Raw genomic sequence first — 16,658 nt, 5'->3', positions numbered from 1 at the left:
AAACAAATGGTTTAGTCTTATGAGTATTCAAAGTAACAGGTCTTTTTTGAAGATTATGGCTACAGCAAATATATTCCTAAACAAGAGACTAATGCATGATTTTAAGGACCGCACAGTAAGGAGGCAGAGTACCTACAAAAGTGTCAGAGAGAAATGCAGCACTAAAGCTTCACTTTGGGATTTTTCTGACAATATTGCCAATATTATATGCTTTCAGTGCAGTTAACAAAACACAACTCCACACTTTTCCTTCCGACAATTACTAATTTTTTTTAAGTGGAGATATTGAAAAATATTTAAGAACATACAGAAAATTATTAGTAGCTGCAAAGCTTGTTGAACTTTGTTGAGCTAGGGAAATCTTTTGCTATTTTTCACACTGGAAAGCACATGTGGTCAAAATTACAAAAAAGCTGATTGTGTTTTGGGGCAAAAAGGAAGTGTTTGGCTTTTTAACATGCTTTTAACATTATATCTTGTGGGCTTTCAGCAGCTGGACAGACCAGAAGTTATGTATTCATTCTGGTCTTCCTGCAATGGCTTCAGCATAATCAAAATCCACAAGATCACTTTTGGTCAGCTGTGAACTGATCAGGCAGTTGGACTACACAGTCACTGCAAGTCCCTTCCAACAAAATTATTCTATTCCATTAAACTCCTTTTTATCCTACTATCTGTAACATCTTTGATACAATTCATTTTTCCTCATTTTTGCATGATCAGGGTCAGGCAGAATCAAGCATTCAAATACCCTGTGCCCCATGTAATTCCATAATACAAGCAATAGACAGCTAGTATAACTCAATTTATATTAAAGAAAAATATATTAGGCAGAAAGAAATAAGGGAAAAAATCACAACTAACCATACAAGTTACTCACATAACAGCTGCAGCAAAGTACTCTATGACACAGAAACCTGTCCCACTTTTTTCACTCTCCTCAAAACACTGAATACTATCAGAAAACATTCACTGTTCAATAAAGCAAGCCTGCAAATTTAATATATCCAGATATAACCCAGGGAAGAATTTGTTAGGACAGTTACATGGCTTAGAAGTGCACTGTGACTTAATAAGCAGCCTGCAAGTCAAGGAGAATCAAGTCAAGAAGAAAGGCTTGGGAGGGAAGGGACTTTAAAGATAATCCAGTTTGAACCCCCCTGCCATGGGCCAAGGTGCCACCTACTTGATCGGACTGCTCAGAGCCTCATCCAAACTGGCCTTTTTCAAGTGCCCAGGCATGGGAAAGAAGCTTTAGCTACTTCTGTAGGAAGCAATAAATTATCTAGAATCAGCAGGAATGTTTGGCATTACAAATGTGTACGCACATTTCCAATATTTCTAAAATTACTATAAAAATACTAAATTTAATCTGAATAAAGACCTAGTTAAACAGATGAGCTTTTACATCCCCAAAACAATTATGAACTATGTTGTAGTAAAGATTACTTTTCACCTACAAAATCTGCAATTTTACCAAAACCTTCAAACTGACACTTCTGAATCATTTTCCACTATATATAATGTCATGATCCATAATCTTATGTTCTGGCATGAAACAACACAGATTAAGCAAAATCCAATTGTACAGAATTTTAAGAAAACACTGTAATGGAGTGCTAAGCTGTGTATCCACCATACTTATATACACACAGGGCATGGCAAAATTAGAATTTCTTATTGCTTTACAGACACCTTAAAATGTGTACAAACTGATTCTTCAGGGAAGCACCCAACATGAACTAATTCAGATTTTGTAATAAAATCCTGTGTAGCTCCACATTTCTATTTCCACACACCTAAAAGGACATTTCACAACTTAGTTCAAATTTAGCTTATACTGCTTACAGAAGCATTGTACCTGCAAGACACAACCTTTGCTTATGCTCTTAAAGGAGACATTTTGGTCTCCCAACAGTTAGAGCCATCATTCCATGTGTCAGTGTACTATTTCTTGTCACAGAGCATCACTCAAGTACTTGATGTAAACACATATCTGCTGAGGAGGCAGAAGAGGAAGAAACATGGGACATAAGTGAGCCCAAAATCCCCCTGAGTAAGAGTTGGCCCAGAGTGTGAATAGTTAAGGTGCACAGCTGGGTAGATTTCCCACTTTGATCACACAAAGTTGAGTTCACATCTGGCCAGAGTCCCACCATCTCCCTGTCCCTTATCAGTCTTTCAAGAAATACATTTGGGAATTTTTGGCCTGGAAAGTTAAAAGGCTTCATGTCATTTTGGCTCTGATACACATAACAACCTAGCAATGATTCTCAGTTGTGTCCCTGAATAGCAATACCTCTGGACCTCCTTGGCATTATCCCTAAAAGCCTTTTGATATACTCAATATCTATATGTACTTCTGGGCTGAAAGGATTAGTCTTCACAGAACAGCAGAACCCAAGTTTGTCCTGGTAAAGATACCAGAAACCTCACAAAGTCAAACTTATTTAATGCAGAGCTCCTCATGGGGTATATGAACATAAGCTGCAAATTAAGGACCAAGGTATTTCAGCTGGAAATCTGCACAGCACTATACTGAGATGTATATACATTATTAATATAGTCCTTTCAATTCTGGACTGAAAACCTATCAAAATAAGAGGTAAAAGTATGATGTTTCCAGTTAGTTAAAAATCAACCCACAGACATCCCTGAAATTAAAATGTTATTTTCTGCTCTTACTGGACACACGCAGACATCACCAAAATAGCTACAATTAATTCAACATAACAGAGATGGTGGTGTCTTTTTAAAAAGCACACAAGCCATTTTTAAGTGCTGAGACTCAATCATTTCTCATTTCTAGAAATACTCAGACTGGAAGTTCCTAGCAGCCCTGCATAAGGAAGTTCATAGTTAGGCTATCAGCACCACAATCACAAACAGAAAAATATGCAAGGAATCCCAGCCTGCCAGCTTTAACATCCCTGAACATGAAATACCAATTCACATTAACTAGAGAAATTCAAGAGATTACTTTATTTAGAGAAAAAATTTACCCATGGGTTTGTATCTGTCAGATCATTAACACTGCACTCATCATTAGCACTTCAGAACCTGCAAATACCTCATGGCTCTAAATTAGGATTTTCATTCAATAAAAGTTATTTTATTCAATGTTTTGGTAAAGCAGAGAGTGGCAATTATATTTCTAAGGACAAATACAAATGAGATGTTAGAATTCTGATTTCTGAATTCCAGAAATCCTAATGAATTTTCAATGTATAATAGATACAGAAACAGACTTGTTTTTTGTAAACTGACACTCTCAGACATTGTCTAGCCTAACTGAATTTTAATGTCAGAGTATTTCAGATGTCTGTATGGTACACAATTAGTTTCATATAATAATACCCAATCTACTCTAGATACCAGTAGCTATGTAACCTGAGTTAATAAACTCCCCCACAAAACTCAGTGTCCTGAGAAATTAACTCATTCAGAAGGGATAGTATGTATCAGGGCACAGGACATATATACACAGATATAGCCTTACCTGTGATGAAGAACAATACATTGCAATAAACCAAAATAAGCTATTAAAATTACCCCAATACCTCCACTTCATTTTTCTACCAGTATTTGTAATTGCTTACTATGTTTACACAATATTTTTTAAGCCTCAAAACATTTTCTACATTGGATACAGAGTTCTATCTATATTCTCCTAGTTTTTCATTTGTCAAGAAATTAAATCCTCAGCAATGAAGGAATCTGATGTTTCCACTCCCTCAATATTTTCAGTTTAACCAGAAGCCTGAAAATCTATCCCTCCTACAGCCCCTTTAACAAGCTGATGGATCAGAGCTGAGGTGCCACATTTGACTGCACAGCAACTGCTCCATCCACCCCACCTGACTGCTGCAGCATTTCCCTTTCTTGTCCCAAAGCCCCTGTCCCCTTACTCAAGGGTTCACCTGGGTGTGGCAGTCACCAGAGCTAACAGCTCTGGGGCATAGCAGATGAGCTCTTCAGCACTCCCAACTCCATTACAACAATGAATAGTCAGGATATTTTTTCCTATTACCTACAAAACACAGAGCCCCAAAGCTGGTGTGTGCTAAATGCACCCACAGCTGCTGCCCTGGAACCCAATACACGGCCCAGCTTTCTTCCCTCTGCTCTGCAACTTGTGACTCAGATTTTGTAAGGCTGTTCTACAGAAGATGGCTAAAAAACAAACTCATCAGCTGACTGGGTTACTGTGTGAGGTATCCATAAATGCAAAATCGCATTCAGCAGAAGAGGGAGTTACAGCTTTTCTCTTAATGCAGAAAATTTAAATAAAATATCAAAGCTCTCCATCCACAAAACTTCTATTTTATCCAAAATTAAATCCTTCGAAAGAAAGATACAGGACTATATGAAGTTTGGAAATTCTATTTTTCTACGAATCCCAGCTAAAATCATTCGTGATTAGGTGAAAGGCATGAAGCCAATAATAAACAAGTTCCATTTTGCCTCAATAAATCCTAAAAAGCTAAGTATATCTCCTCCTATGACTATACATTCATATAGAGTTTACTATAATCTGAAATAATAGAAAATATGCATTTATCTTATGCACAGATTCTTAGTTCTTAGTCACATAGATTGGCCACATTTGCTAGCCAGGATTTTCTCTTGTGGCATTTCACTGAATTCAACTGCCTGAACTGACAGAATGTCCCAGAGCAGAAAGAGAAAAATTATACATTTCCTAGAAATTTAACTTTCAACCTATAACCCCTACTTACTTAATTAAAGCATTTTCTTTAGAAACTAATGCCACAGTATTATTTGTATTTGAGTTTTTTCTTCTTCATATTTCTGTACTTGTATTTTTGTAGTCCTGACTGTAACTCTCTGAACAGAACAATACCAACATCTTAAGTAAGATACAACTTTACTATTCTTGAATACTTCATGTTACTGTGATTCTCAGATAAGTTAAATTTACATCAAATTGCTAGACAGCTTATTCTAGCACAAAACTTACATTCTTCATTGGCAGTTATTTAAAATAATAGCCTTAAAATTTCAGAAGAGTGCTCAGAGAAATCCCCAAAAGATGAAACCAGACAAGCCAGGATGAGAAAAGAAATTTAATTAATACTTTTGAGGTAATAAAAGTCACTTGTTCAATTATGAAAAATGTATTTAAGTATCTTCATTTTTTAAAAAGATAAGCAATTTCAAATCATAAATAATTGATGCAGAAGCTATATTTTGAAGTAACTCCAGACACTAAAAGACAAAATAAACCTTTACTTATGCAAAAGATACAACACTTTTATTGTGCTTAAAATTACCGATTCTTAAGTCTCATTTGGAAGGAAAAAAAATTTTCCTTTCTTTTCCTACTTTGTGAATTGTGCCCATCATAAGATTTTAAGAGAAAAACAAGTTACACATACTTTATGTCCAGGAGCACTTAAATTTGGATTTTCCAGTCAAGCTTCTTTAAGTCTAGTGTTCCATACATGATAGGTTAAGACAATGATACACAAGAGGTTTACTATGAATTTAGCACTGTATTCAAAAACAAAGGACATAATACATAAAATTCAAATTCAGAAAAGATCCGAAGTTTTCAAGACAGAGTTCATAATGACTGATGGATAGCTCATTCTTCCCAAAGAAGCTGCTGTCAAAATAGTCTACTTTAATAGAGGGAATATTAATTTTTAAGTGCTTATAATAGGCTACAATGGATTAGGAAATAAAACTGTTAATAACCCTGTATTGAAAAGAACCTTTTAACAGAGAACCCTGTACTATGGGGTCTCTGGACAGCCTAATCCTGTAATTGTATTCATGGCTGTAATTGAGAGAGCAACTTACAAGTACCTAAGCATTGACTATAGTGTTGAAGAAAATACACTAAAAATACAATAGCTGGCAATTTTAAGTCACGGGAATGTTAGATCCTATGTACAGTCTGTTTAACAATGATACACACAAGTCTCCATGACAACAGTGACAAGATGATAAAAACATCTTCCATCATTCCCTGAAAAATACTTTTCTGTTTATATCACTGATGAAGTGGCAAGTACCTAATTTAGAAATGTCAACTTGCATTTAGTAACATATTTTTATATTCAATGAAATGCAGATCATAATTTTAAAGGATTTAATTAAATATCTGAACCACATTAAAATTATGTATTATCTAATTTTTTAGTCTTTTAAGACAAGTTACATCAAAATTATCTTTTACTTTAGTCATGGTCTATAGTTTAGCTGCAAAATTTCAGCTTAAAAATTTTTTACTGTTGGGAAAATCTCTTTTGTATGGAATCAAATAAAAGCTGATCTAGCACTTTCCAAAGAAACATTGAAGATTTTAGGAGAAGAATGTCTTATTTGCAAATTGGGTTAATTTTGCTCCCCTATTCACCAAAAAAAAAAAAAAAAATTACATAAAGCAATTACATTTTATCAGTTACTTAATTTGCTTTCACATTAGAGCATTATCTTACTTCTAGTCTGAATTGTTTTCTTCAAACCAGTAGTGGACATAAAACTGGAATTTCTTGCCTCAGTTACTTTTTAGTCGCTCCTGTGACCTGGTTACTCTTGAACCAAGTAATTCCAATGACAGTGGAATCTAAACTTGGGAGTTAACACAGGTACTTCTAGGTTAACATACTTCTCTAACCTATAATGAACATTCATAATACTTATTAAAATGTCAGTTCTCACATTTTACTATAGGAAAAAATAATTTCTATAAATAAATAATGCAAATATAACCCTAAGATGTTCTTCATATAACACAGTATATCTACGTTACCACTTTAAAAAATCACACTGAACTACAATTCTTCAAATCAAAGAATGCTAATGCCTGCACTATGTGAAACTCCACAGTAAGCACCTCCTGAGAGGAGAAAAGCAAAAGAAATTATATAGCAATGTTTTGTACACTACAAATTATCCAGAAATACCATCTTTGGATTTGATCACTTGCTGCTATTAGTAATATTAAAGAGCAATACATACTTTTAACTCATGCAGCTTCCTGTGGATAAGATTTAAAGAATTTTATAAATAGAGGGATAAAGCTTTTGATTGAATATATAGAAACAGAGTAGACTGAGTTCTCTCCTTATCCTCAGGCATTTGAAGACTAGGCTGGCTGGAGTCAGGCCTAAGTAAGAACAACCATGGATAAGTAAGCTTGACCAAAAAACCTGCTCCTGATCATGCTGCTGATTCATGGCCAATTGACAATCATGGTACGAACAGAGGTCTGAGAGGTGCAGCAGATTTGATTTGGGGAACAAACTATCTCAAGTCTCCTCTGAACATCTGGAATTTTGTGGAGAGGATAAATAGCTACCAGAGTGGGCTGCTCCCTGCTATATACCTGAAGATATATGATGATTCCATCATTCTGTTTTACAAGGTGGAGAACAGGAAGCCATGAAGCAAAGCAGCATCTCCACAGAAAGAAGGGAAGCCTGCAATCAATCAAGACTTCTTGACTCCTACCCTACAGTTTTAATGCTGATACCATAGAGCTTCTCAACAGGATTTTTCCTGGCTCTTTTTCAGTGATATTTCTCTTAAGTCATTTCCAGCATAAATTAACTCTTAACTTAAAATACTGTACTCACAGTGTGGAAGATTGGGGGAATTTTCTAGAATATCTTGCTATTTGTTATATAAAATCTAGTGTTGATATAGCCTAAAAAATAAGAAAGGGAAAAGTGGGAGGAGATCAGAACACAGAGCAGCTCTTTAATTCAGGACCTTAAACTAAATTACAATTAGTAAGTGACTGGGTTAAAGTGCAGAATGGAGTTAGAATAACATTGTAGTTACTTGTTATGCAAATTAATTTCAATATCTGTTCAGTTATCAGGAGTAACTATTCACCATGAAAAAAACAAGATAACCTTGCTAAAATTTTGCATATAGAAAGAGAGAGAGAAAATACCATGTACTTTCCTGGTCATCTGACGTCTAAATTAAAGTTACATGAAGATGTTTTTATGTTGAATTCAAAAGAATGGGTGATATTAAAAAGTTATTTTCATGGCTAGTTAGGTACATTTCTATTTAAATTTTTGTAAATATTTATTCAGTTTTTTACATACAAAAACCACCACCAGAGAATTAAATTATGTCAGGGCCTAAGGCCTAGCTTTGAAGAGCTTTTAGTCTTTTTATCTCTTTGAGGATCTCATGGGAAGCCTAAGCCTGCTTTCAGCACAAAAACCTCCAAAGCCTGAGGCTGCCTCTGGAAGAATTATACTTGCCTTAAGGTCTGTAGTAAATGTATTTTGGCAGCTTTACACTACAGCTAAAGAAATTTCTCAATCTCCTCAGAAAAGTGTACGCAATAATGATAATCTGTAATACAAAACTGCAAGCCCCGGGGGCAGTAAGTGCCTAACCTGACATCCGCGGACGCTGCTCTGCAGCCCCAGAAGTAACGGCGCATTTCGCTTACTTCCAACAATTTTAAACATCTCTTTGCAAGAGGAAGATGCAGCTATAATATGCTCCGTGTAGACATTCAAAATACATCAGACTCAGCTCCTGCAAGCTTATATTTAAATCCTAGGATATTAACATCCAGTAGTGCGCAGTACTTGACTAATGCTACCCACAGGGATTTTTTAAGATGTCAGAAATTTCTACAACTAAAAATCAAGCTGAGGTAAAAAATTAGTATCAGGGCACAAGTCATGCTAATCTATGTTGGTTGAAAAGCTAATAATGAGTTTAATCTCATTGTTTCACCATCATTAAACACACAAACAGCCTTAGGAGCAGCAGACAGAACTGAGACAGCCAGCCCTTAGTGTGTGATCACCACAGGAGACTCTTCTCTGGCCCATGAACCCTCTGTTCTTGTCTACACCAGGGTACAGCTTCAGCAGAATGCCCTTCAGTTCAATATCAGGACTTCTAAAATGATGGACTTGTGGGCCAGACCCAGCAGCTTTTCTCAACATTATTTGGTAATATTATCATAATATCGAGGCAGATGGAGATAGGATATAATGCTGCTAGTCATTTAAAGTCTAATGACGAGATTAAAATCTAAAAAGTGTATGCTAAATGGTCATTAACTTTGATAACTTTGTTAAAAATACAAGTTTTTCTTTTTGAAATTAAAGTTTTATATTGTTGTTATTCACTTTCAAAAAGGCCAATAAATTGTCAGACATTAAGTTGCTAAAAATCTTAAAACAGAGAATAAATATTTTCTCATCTTGAGACAAACAAAATATTAGTATTTAATTTCATAAACTTCAATTAGATTTTTTCTTTGAGGGCCTGCTTCTATCTGCATCTTAACTGCAAATTGTTATCTTTATCCCAGCTTAACTTAATAGATGTACAGATACAAGTTAGGCAAGCAGATAGATTTTGTTCATATCTAGAAATCAAGGTGAACTTGTCCACCTTAATCACTTTTGTTACATAAAAGTCTATCAGTCTCTGCTACTTTACTTTCAGTGGAAAAGCAGTGAACTTCCGTTGTTACATCTGGTTTAAAATTATTTTCAAACAATGCAGGAGTATGGACATTCCTCATGGGTTTTCTGTCCATTAAATCATAATTCATTCTTCTGGAGAGTCAGATTAATGATACTTTTATTCACTAGTCATTCCTTGTATTCTAGCCACAAAAGAAAAGTGTTTAAAAATAAGCATAAAAAACAACAGTTTTCTTCCAGTGTAGATAGTCATTATCTTTCCATCAATAAGGACAACACAACTAATCCCTAAGGGTCCAGTTCTACCAAACCTGAATTACATTTAACAGCAAATACGTGAGAAATTCTCTGCCATACACAATTCTCATGTGGGAAACTGGCAGAATCCATATAGTAGAAAATATCACAGGGTCTCAGCACTCACCAGATAACTGTTTAACATTAAGCAATGTAAAACAGCATAATTGGCATCTGCATTAATATTATGTTTGAAGGAACAATAGCCTAGTTGCTTTCTCTTTTTCCAGATCTGTATTTTAGTCAAAAGTATGAATATTTACTAGCACAATGCAAAGATATTCCTAAAATTACAGTTTAGCACATATTTTTCACTCAGTTTAACACCACCTGACCTCTTTTACAGACTATAATGAATTGAAGTTTACTACTTTCAATAATTCATTACAAAATAATCTTATTTATGAAAAAAATATCTCTTTATTAACATGTCCATTTCATGCAAGCCCTAACACAACTCATTCACAGATTAAAAAGCTTATATGTATTGATTGCCAATGCAATCATTATAGGTACTCTAGAGTTAAAAACTAGTTTGCTTGGAGCTGGGAAGAACTTGGAAAACAGGCTAAATTTAGCAGGATTTTAAAAACAATTTGGTATAAATAGAATATCAGATCATTAGGCAAATTTCAGTCTAGAACTAAAATCCAGGCTTCCTTCTTTTACAAGATGTGCTATCCACAGTACAGTTTAGTTTATTGCACTCTGAGTTGCAGATTGTACTCTGCCAAAAAAACTAATTTACTCATTGGTATGGAAAAAATATATTCATATATTCTCTAGCCATGGGAACAAATAATTGGGAATGAAACAATTTTCCTCTATAAGCTACTATATACTGAAATATGCATTATTTGTCTTGATTCAAATCTAAACAGAAGATGACAAAAGGTTTTCACACCTTTGCTCATTATGAAAGAAAAAGCATCATGCTTAAATCAAATTATGCCAAATATTGTCTGCCAGTATTTAAGATTCATAAGGATGCAGAAATCTCTTCTATGTCACTCATTGGAAAAATCAAAGACCGTCCATATCTTGGTTTTAATCAGACATCTCTGTGATTGTCCACATGGTTTCTTAGTTTCTCATCACCTCGTTTCAGGACACCTAGATGTCCTGATCTTTCATTTAATAAATAAAAAACAAAGTATTTTGTATTTTTAAATAAATAAGAAGGCTTTGTTCAAAACATACCAGCCACAGAGATTTTGTTCTGCATTTTGCTAGGCAGTCCAGTGCAGTATCTGTTCAGAATGATGGACTGTGTTTGGAATCAAGAGAAAAATGAAGCGAGAATTGACATTAGTAAAGTCCTTTTGTTCTGAGTGAGTATTAATGACTTCTGCTTAGTCTTTCATTAAAAATTAATTCAGAATCCTATGCTGTTGGAAAAAATGCTTCACTTAGAGACACAAACTCTTGTTATTGCTGAATTTGAGGCTGGCAACAGCTAGAACAATGCACATTTTTAAAGAAAATCCTTAAAGTACATCCTTATCTTCTGGGTAAGTCTTTCAAATGGTAAGCTTGAATCTCATGCCTTCCATGCCTCAGCTTCTAATTTTGAAAAAGTCTCTTTGCATCTCTGTTCCTAAACTCAATTGGAAAAATACAAAATAAACACATTTTAATATAATAATGATAGAGAATGGCAAACAAAATAATGCATTAAAATAAAAAATTAACAGATACAAAAACCTAGAAAATAAAATATTTCATAACCAGGGGCAGTCCTCAGCTCAGCAATACACATTTTTATCAGTAATTTTAGACATAATATTGCAGAAATTTAACTTAAATTTAATTTTTGAACATATTGTTATTTTCCTTTCCACTGATTTTTTTAAATTTCCAAATTCAAAAGCAATGACAGACTTTTCCTCTCAGGTGAAATAGCTTGTTAAATGTTGTGTTCACATAAGGCAGTGTATTTTGTGTATAGATGTTAATTCCTTTCAGTACTCTATCTGCCTTAGCTCCATATTTTTTCCAGATACAAAAAACATTTTTGTGGGGAAGTGGGAAAAAGGATGTTTATTTTTCCTGCAGATAGCTGTAGCCACATGATTTCCTCCATACCACTGCGGCTTCTCATTCTTTTTTCCAGCATCTATTCACCAGCAGTGCTTGGCTGCACAAAGTCCCCACTATCATTTCAAATTTATGGAAGAAACAAACAGAAGAAAAAGCTGGCAGCACAGAACACTCATTCTTCTTCCAAAATCTAAAGCTGAACACATTTGTGAAAATAAGGCACTGTTGGATACTTTCAATAACATGCTCTTGTATTTGTATGGTGGAGTTAGAAATGTTTTTTACTTAAATCCTACAGCCAGATTGCATTTACTGAGGAGTGCTGCCACAGTGTGTGCTTTGCACAGGACGTGGTATGAAAGCAGTTCAAGATGTCAGAGTGACTGTTCCACTTGCTCTGCCTCTGCCCTCCCATCCTGCCTCCAGTCTCCGGATGCACCAAATTATGCTGAGTTCCTGGCCGGAACAAATGAACATCAAGACTTACACTTCACTTCCCCAGGTCTGCTTAGTCTGACCATAGCTGATGGCCTTGCTGTACCAGCCCATTCCCAGACATTCTGCAGCTCCACACAACCATTCCGAGGCAGTTTTGGTAAGACCACCCACATAGAAAGCGGTGTACCCCACAACACTGCAAATCAGAGCTGGCCTGAGACATCTGCAGCATGCTGCCTGCACCAGTGTGGGGCTTCTATGGCAAGGAGATGAAGAGGGTGAAGGGGAAGAATGGTCAGCTCTCACACAACTACCAAGATGAATACAACCACACTAAAAACTACAAAACACTGTTCCAGTGCTCCCAGTCTAACCTCGTGTTGGCTCCTGCATCATCCTCATTCCTCTCCTGCTGCTATCCTCCTTCCATAGGTGCCACATGTGCAAGTCACCTTGCAACTCTGCTGCAGCACACTCCCTCTGGGCATGTGAGAGTTCACAATTTCTTTATATACCAAATATTCTCCAGTGCAAAGCCAACCAGGGTAGTTTAATTCTACTGGATTTTGGTCAATGGCCTTTTTCAGATTAGCTCTACCAAGCAGATGCTGGCACACAGTAAGACAATTTCTCCTACAATGAATGTATATGGCTATGACCAGAGCAGGCTACCTTACAAAAAACGTACTTGTGAAACTCAATTAAACTCATACTTTTCTACGTCATAAGAGCCAACACTATGAAGAAAGATAGGAAGCAGTGAACATTCATTTTCAAATTAAATCTGAAAATTATTGTAAGTACACAAAAAACAGAAGTGTTTGATCTGGAGATCGCAACTTGCCACTCCTCAGATAAGAGCTCTACTTTCAGAACCAAATAAAAACCCTTTCACTGTAAAAAGAAAATACACGTCTCTAGAAAATTTACACATTGTGTAGAATTTGAGAAGGTCTAGGTCAACTTTCACATCAGTTCATATAAAATGTCAAAATCAATAACAAGAACTAAGAAAAAGCAGTCTTCCAGTAAGGAGTCAGGGGAATAATTATGAGTCCAAGCAGGAAGCTTATGGAAGATACTTTTGATGGACCAAGATGAGCCACGATTTGTTGGAAGCCGGGATGGACTTCATGTTTCAGATTTACAACTAAAGATCAGTCTGGATACACAACCATGGGGTGGAAAGACAAGAGATGGACACTAACAATACTGCAAGTACAGTAGTTAGCTTATTAAAAATATTAAAATATTATACATTAAAACATCTGAATGTGATTTAGAACTGTATCACTACACATATGGTCTCTACTGAGGATGCCAAGATAAACTGAAATTTGGCATTTCCTACCTAACCTTACAAATGTATGTCATATGTCAGTGTATTCACAGTAACATTTTTCCAAAAGCTAAGAAAGCAGGAATTCCTGTACTGATACTCACATGGCGTCCACCCAGGCTGCAGCATTTAAACCCATCACACAGATCTCTGCCACCTGAGTTGACTAAGAACAGACTTTCATGTCCTTTGCCACACATCTCAGTCGGTCAGTCTTACCAGGCTCAAAACAGCCCCCTGCCAAAGTTAACAGTTACCTTTCCCCAGACACTAATGGTTCTTTACAAAGTTACAGTCCCAATCTCCTTGTCCAGGTTGTCCTTTCCTCCATTTTCACTGAAAAATAGCTAGTCCTAATTTCAGAGCTCTTTTTTTTTACCTTTCTTCATTCCTCTACAGTTTCCCACAGTTTGTTTTCTGGCTCCTTTACACAGGAATCACCTGCAGGCAATAGTCTTTTGAAGCATTGATGGTACAGAAGGGAGAAATTCCCTATTCCTGTTTCAGATCTTTCAGCTCATCCAATCTGCAGAACTTCAATATCCAGCACAAAACGTGGAGGAAATTCTGAGTACCTGTTAGATAGCAAATTATAGCCATGCTACATTCCTAAAACAAATTAGACAGGGATCAATAGACAAACATTCATCATATAAACCCTCCTCCTCTCTAATCCCATTTCTTTTCTTTTTTAACAACAATATCAAATGCAGCTGAAAAATATATTTGTGTTATTCAAAAAAATAAGTAATTTATTAAAACATGAGTGAAATAATATATATATGTTTTCCTTTGCTTAGAAAGAACTGTTCCAGGATGACAACTGGCATGGACATTTTAAGTTCCACATAGCAGTCTGACAAAACCAAACATTTAGAATAGAAAATATTTGGTAAACAATGCAACAAACAGCTTCAAAAGGTGTGCCTCCAAGTTCATCTTTGAACTCCCTGGAAAGTACTGCTGAAAAGTTACTGTAATCGCTTCTCTGTACAAAGAAACAAGGGAGCATTACCAGCAACTGAATCAGGTAACTGTAGCAAAACTAGACTGAAGATGTTAAATTACCAATAATCTACCCATTATTTTTGACATGGAAATGGTACACAGCCACCACTACTGAAGAGATATACTGCTTTCATCTTTATTCACAGACTCACAGAATATTCTGAGTCGGAAGGGACCCAAAAGGATCATCAAAATACTCCTGGTCCTACACAGGACCAGCCCCAAGAGTCACATCATGTGCCTGAGAGCATTGTCCAAACACTTCTTGAACTCTGTCAGGCTTGGTGCTGTGATCTCTTCCCTGAGCATCTGCTCCAGTGCCCAACCACTCCCTGGGAGAAGAACTTTTTCTTAATATCCAACCTGACACAACCTCAGGCCACTTCCTTGGGTTCTGTCACTGGTCAGCACAGAGAAGAGATCAGTGCCTGACCCTCCTCTTCCCCTCATGAGGAAGTTGTAGATTGCCATGAGGTCTCCCTTCAGTCTCCTCCAGGCTGAACAAACCCAGTGACCTCAGCCACTCCTCACACAGCTTCCCCTCAATGCCCTTCACCATCCTCATGGTCCTCCTTTGAATACTTTCTAATAGCTTAATGTCTTCCTCATATTGTTGTGCCCAAAACTGCACACAATATTCAAGGCTAATAGTATTGCTGATTTCAGAAGTGAACTTGCCCATCACTGTTCTGAACAAACACACTAAACAAATTTTATTACTTTACAAGCATTCAAATAAACCAATAAAGTCAGTATTTGTCTTCAGTTCTCACTGAGTTACAGACATGATGACTCAAGTCCATTCCTATCCAACAACAGTAATACATGTTACTTAGGATGACTGTTGTTTCCAATGGAAATGAAATCTTGGCAAGTACTGTGACTTCATTCAAGATCTTTTAGTAAATCACATGAAATCTTGGAGAGAATAAAAGTAAACCCTTTAATCACTGGGTAGTACAAGAAAGACTAACACTGAGATTTAGGGGATATTTCATTGGTCACACTATACTTATAAACAGAAAGAACCCCAAAAGATACCTTCTCTTGTTAGCAACATGCTTGTTCTCAATTTAAATCAAGAAAATAATACTGTATTTCTGGACACATTTGATGCTTCCTGGGTACATCCTATGATAATGCACAAATGCAGCATTAGAACAGAAATAGACCAGAGTAAATTTAATCTAATTTTAATCCATGAGCTATTCTATTTCTTGCTCCAGCTCTCTCTCTCTACTTCCTCTCTGAATATTCCATTAACTACTCTCTTTTTTTTCTTTCTGTCCATTAAAAGAAAATCAACTGTAAAAGTTACGAATCAAGAATGTCACCAGACAACCACAGTGTCTGTGGATATATATGGTTAATTTTCCTATTTTGGCACTCCTGTTTCTCTAATGATGTTTACATTCTTAACTGATATCATATATCTGGTTGAATTATAAACCATGCTTCCAGATTTTACTGGAGCATTGATGAGTGGTCCTGATCTGTGATTATGTCTCCACTGTGCTGGGTTCTAAGAGCTGCCAAAACTTCCTTCCCCCAAACAGTTTATATTCTAAATACAAGCTGGTGTCAATGTTTATCAAGTCCTGAACTCCACCACTTTTCTATCGTCAGCTCTGTAATTGTTTTGCACAATTTAGATTCTTCTAAGAATAAACACAGAAGTGTAATAATTCATTTACATTTTTCTAGTTCTCCTTTTCACAGGATGCAAACTCCTCTTAGATGTGAAAGGCACCTTCTGTTTCACACAGGGTTTTTCCCTTATCTAGGAAGGTTATGAGTTGTCAGAATCACAGAAAAGTCCACGGGACAAGCAAAATTATGAGTCTTTGAACATGGGACTGCACATCCTCATCCCCAGTTGTATCTTTTCTGACCAACACAATATTAAATTCAGATACAGCTGTATTCACAATATTCCAAAGTCCACCTGTATGTCTTCCATTACCTACCATTTTGAGATCCCTTTTCTATCCTTACTCTGCTATGAATTTGAAACAAATTTTTTCCCACTTACTCTATTTTTACACTTCTAAATTTTTGTAAATTCTATAGAAAAGGAAAAAAAAAATCCCAAT

At 35.9% G+C, this 16,658-nt stretch overlaps 1 protein-coding gene across 22 annotated transcripts in view; it reads right to left on the bottom strand.

Moving 5' to 3' along the window:
* LOC110470607 (nebulette) overlaps positions 1–16,658 on the bottom strand; it is a 135,223-nt gene that overhangs the window by 91,050 nt on the left and 27,515 nt on the right. For 2 of the 22 annotated variants that reach the window (XM_085565760.1, XM_085565706.1), the window contains exon 1: positions 1,187–7,596. The exons of 16 other annotated variants lie outside the window; for them this stretch is intronic. In XM_085565760.1, the coding sequence (XP_085421886.1) occupies positions 1,187–1,242 (56 nt within the window). In that variant the 5' untranslated portion in view covers positions 1,243–7,596. 4 more of the 22 variants (XM_085565740.1, XM_085565794.1, XM_085565661.1 and 1 more) reach the window with 4 other exon arrangements.

The sequence above is a fragment of the Lonchura striata genome, chromosome 2, assembly GCF_050655825.1.
Source record: "Lonchura striata isolate lonStrDom1 chromosome 2, ASM5065582v1, whole genome shotgun sequence".
Classification (NCBI taxonomy): domain Eukaryota; kingdom Metazoa; phylum Chordata; class Aves; order Passeriformes; family Estrildidae; genus Lonchura; species Lonchura striata.
The sequence above is the reverse complement of the archived record's forward strand: the minus strand, read 5'-3'. Positions and strand labels throughout refer to the sequence as shown.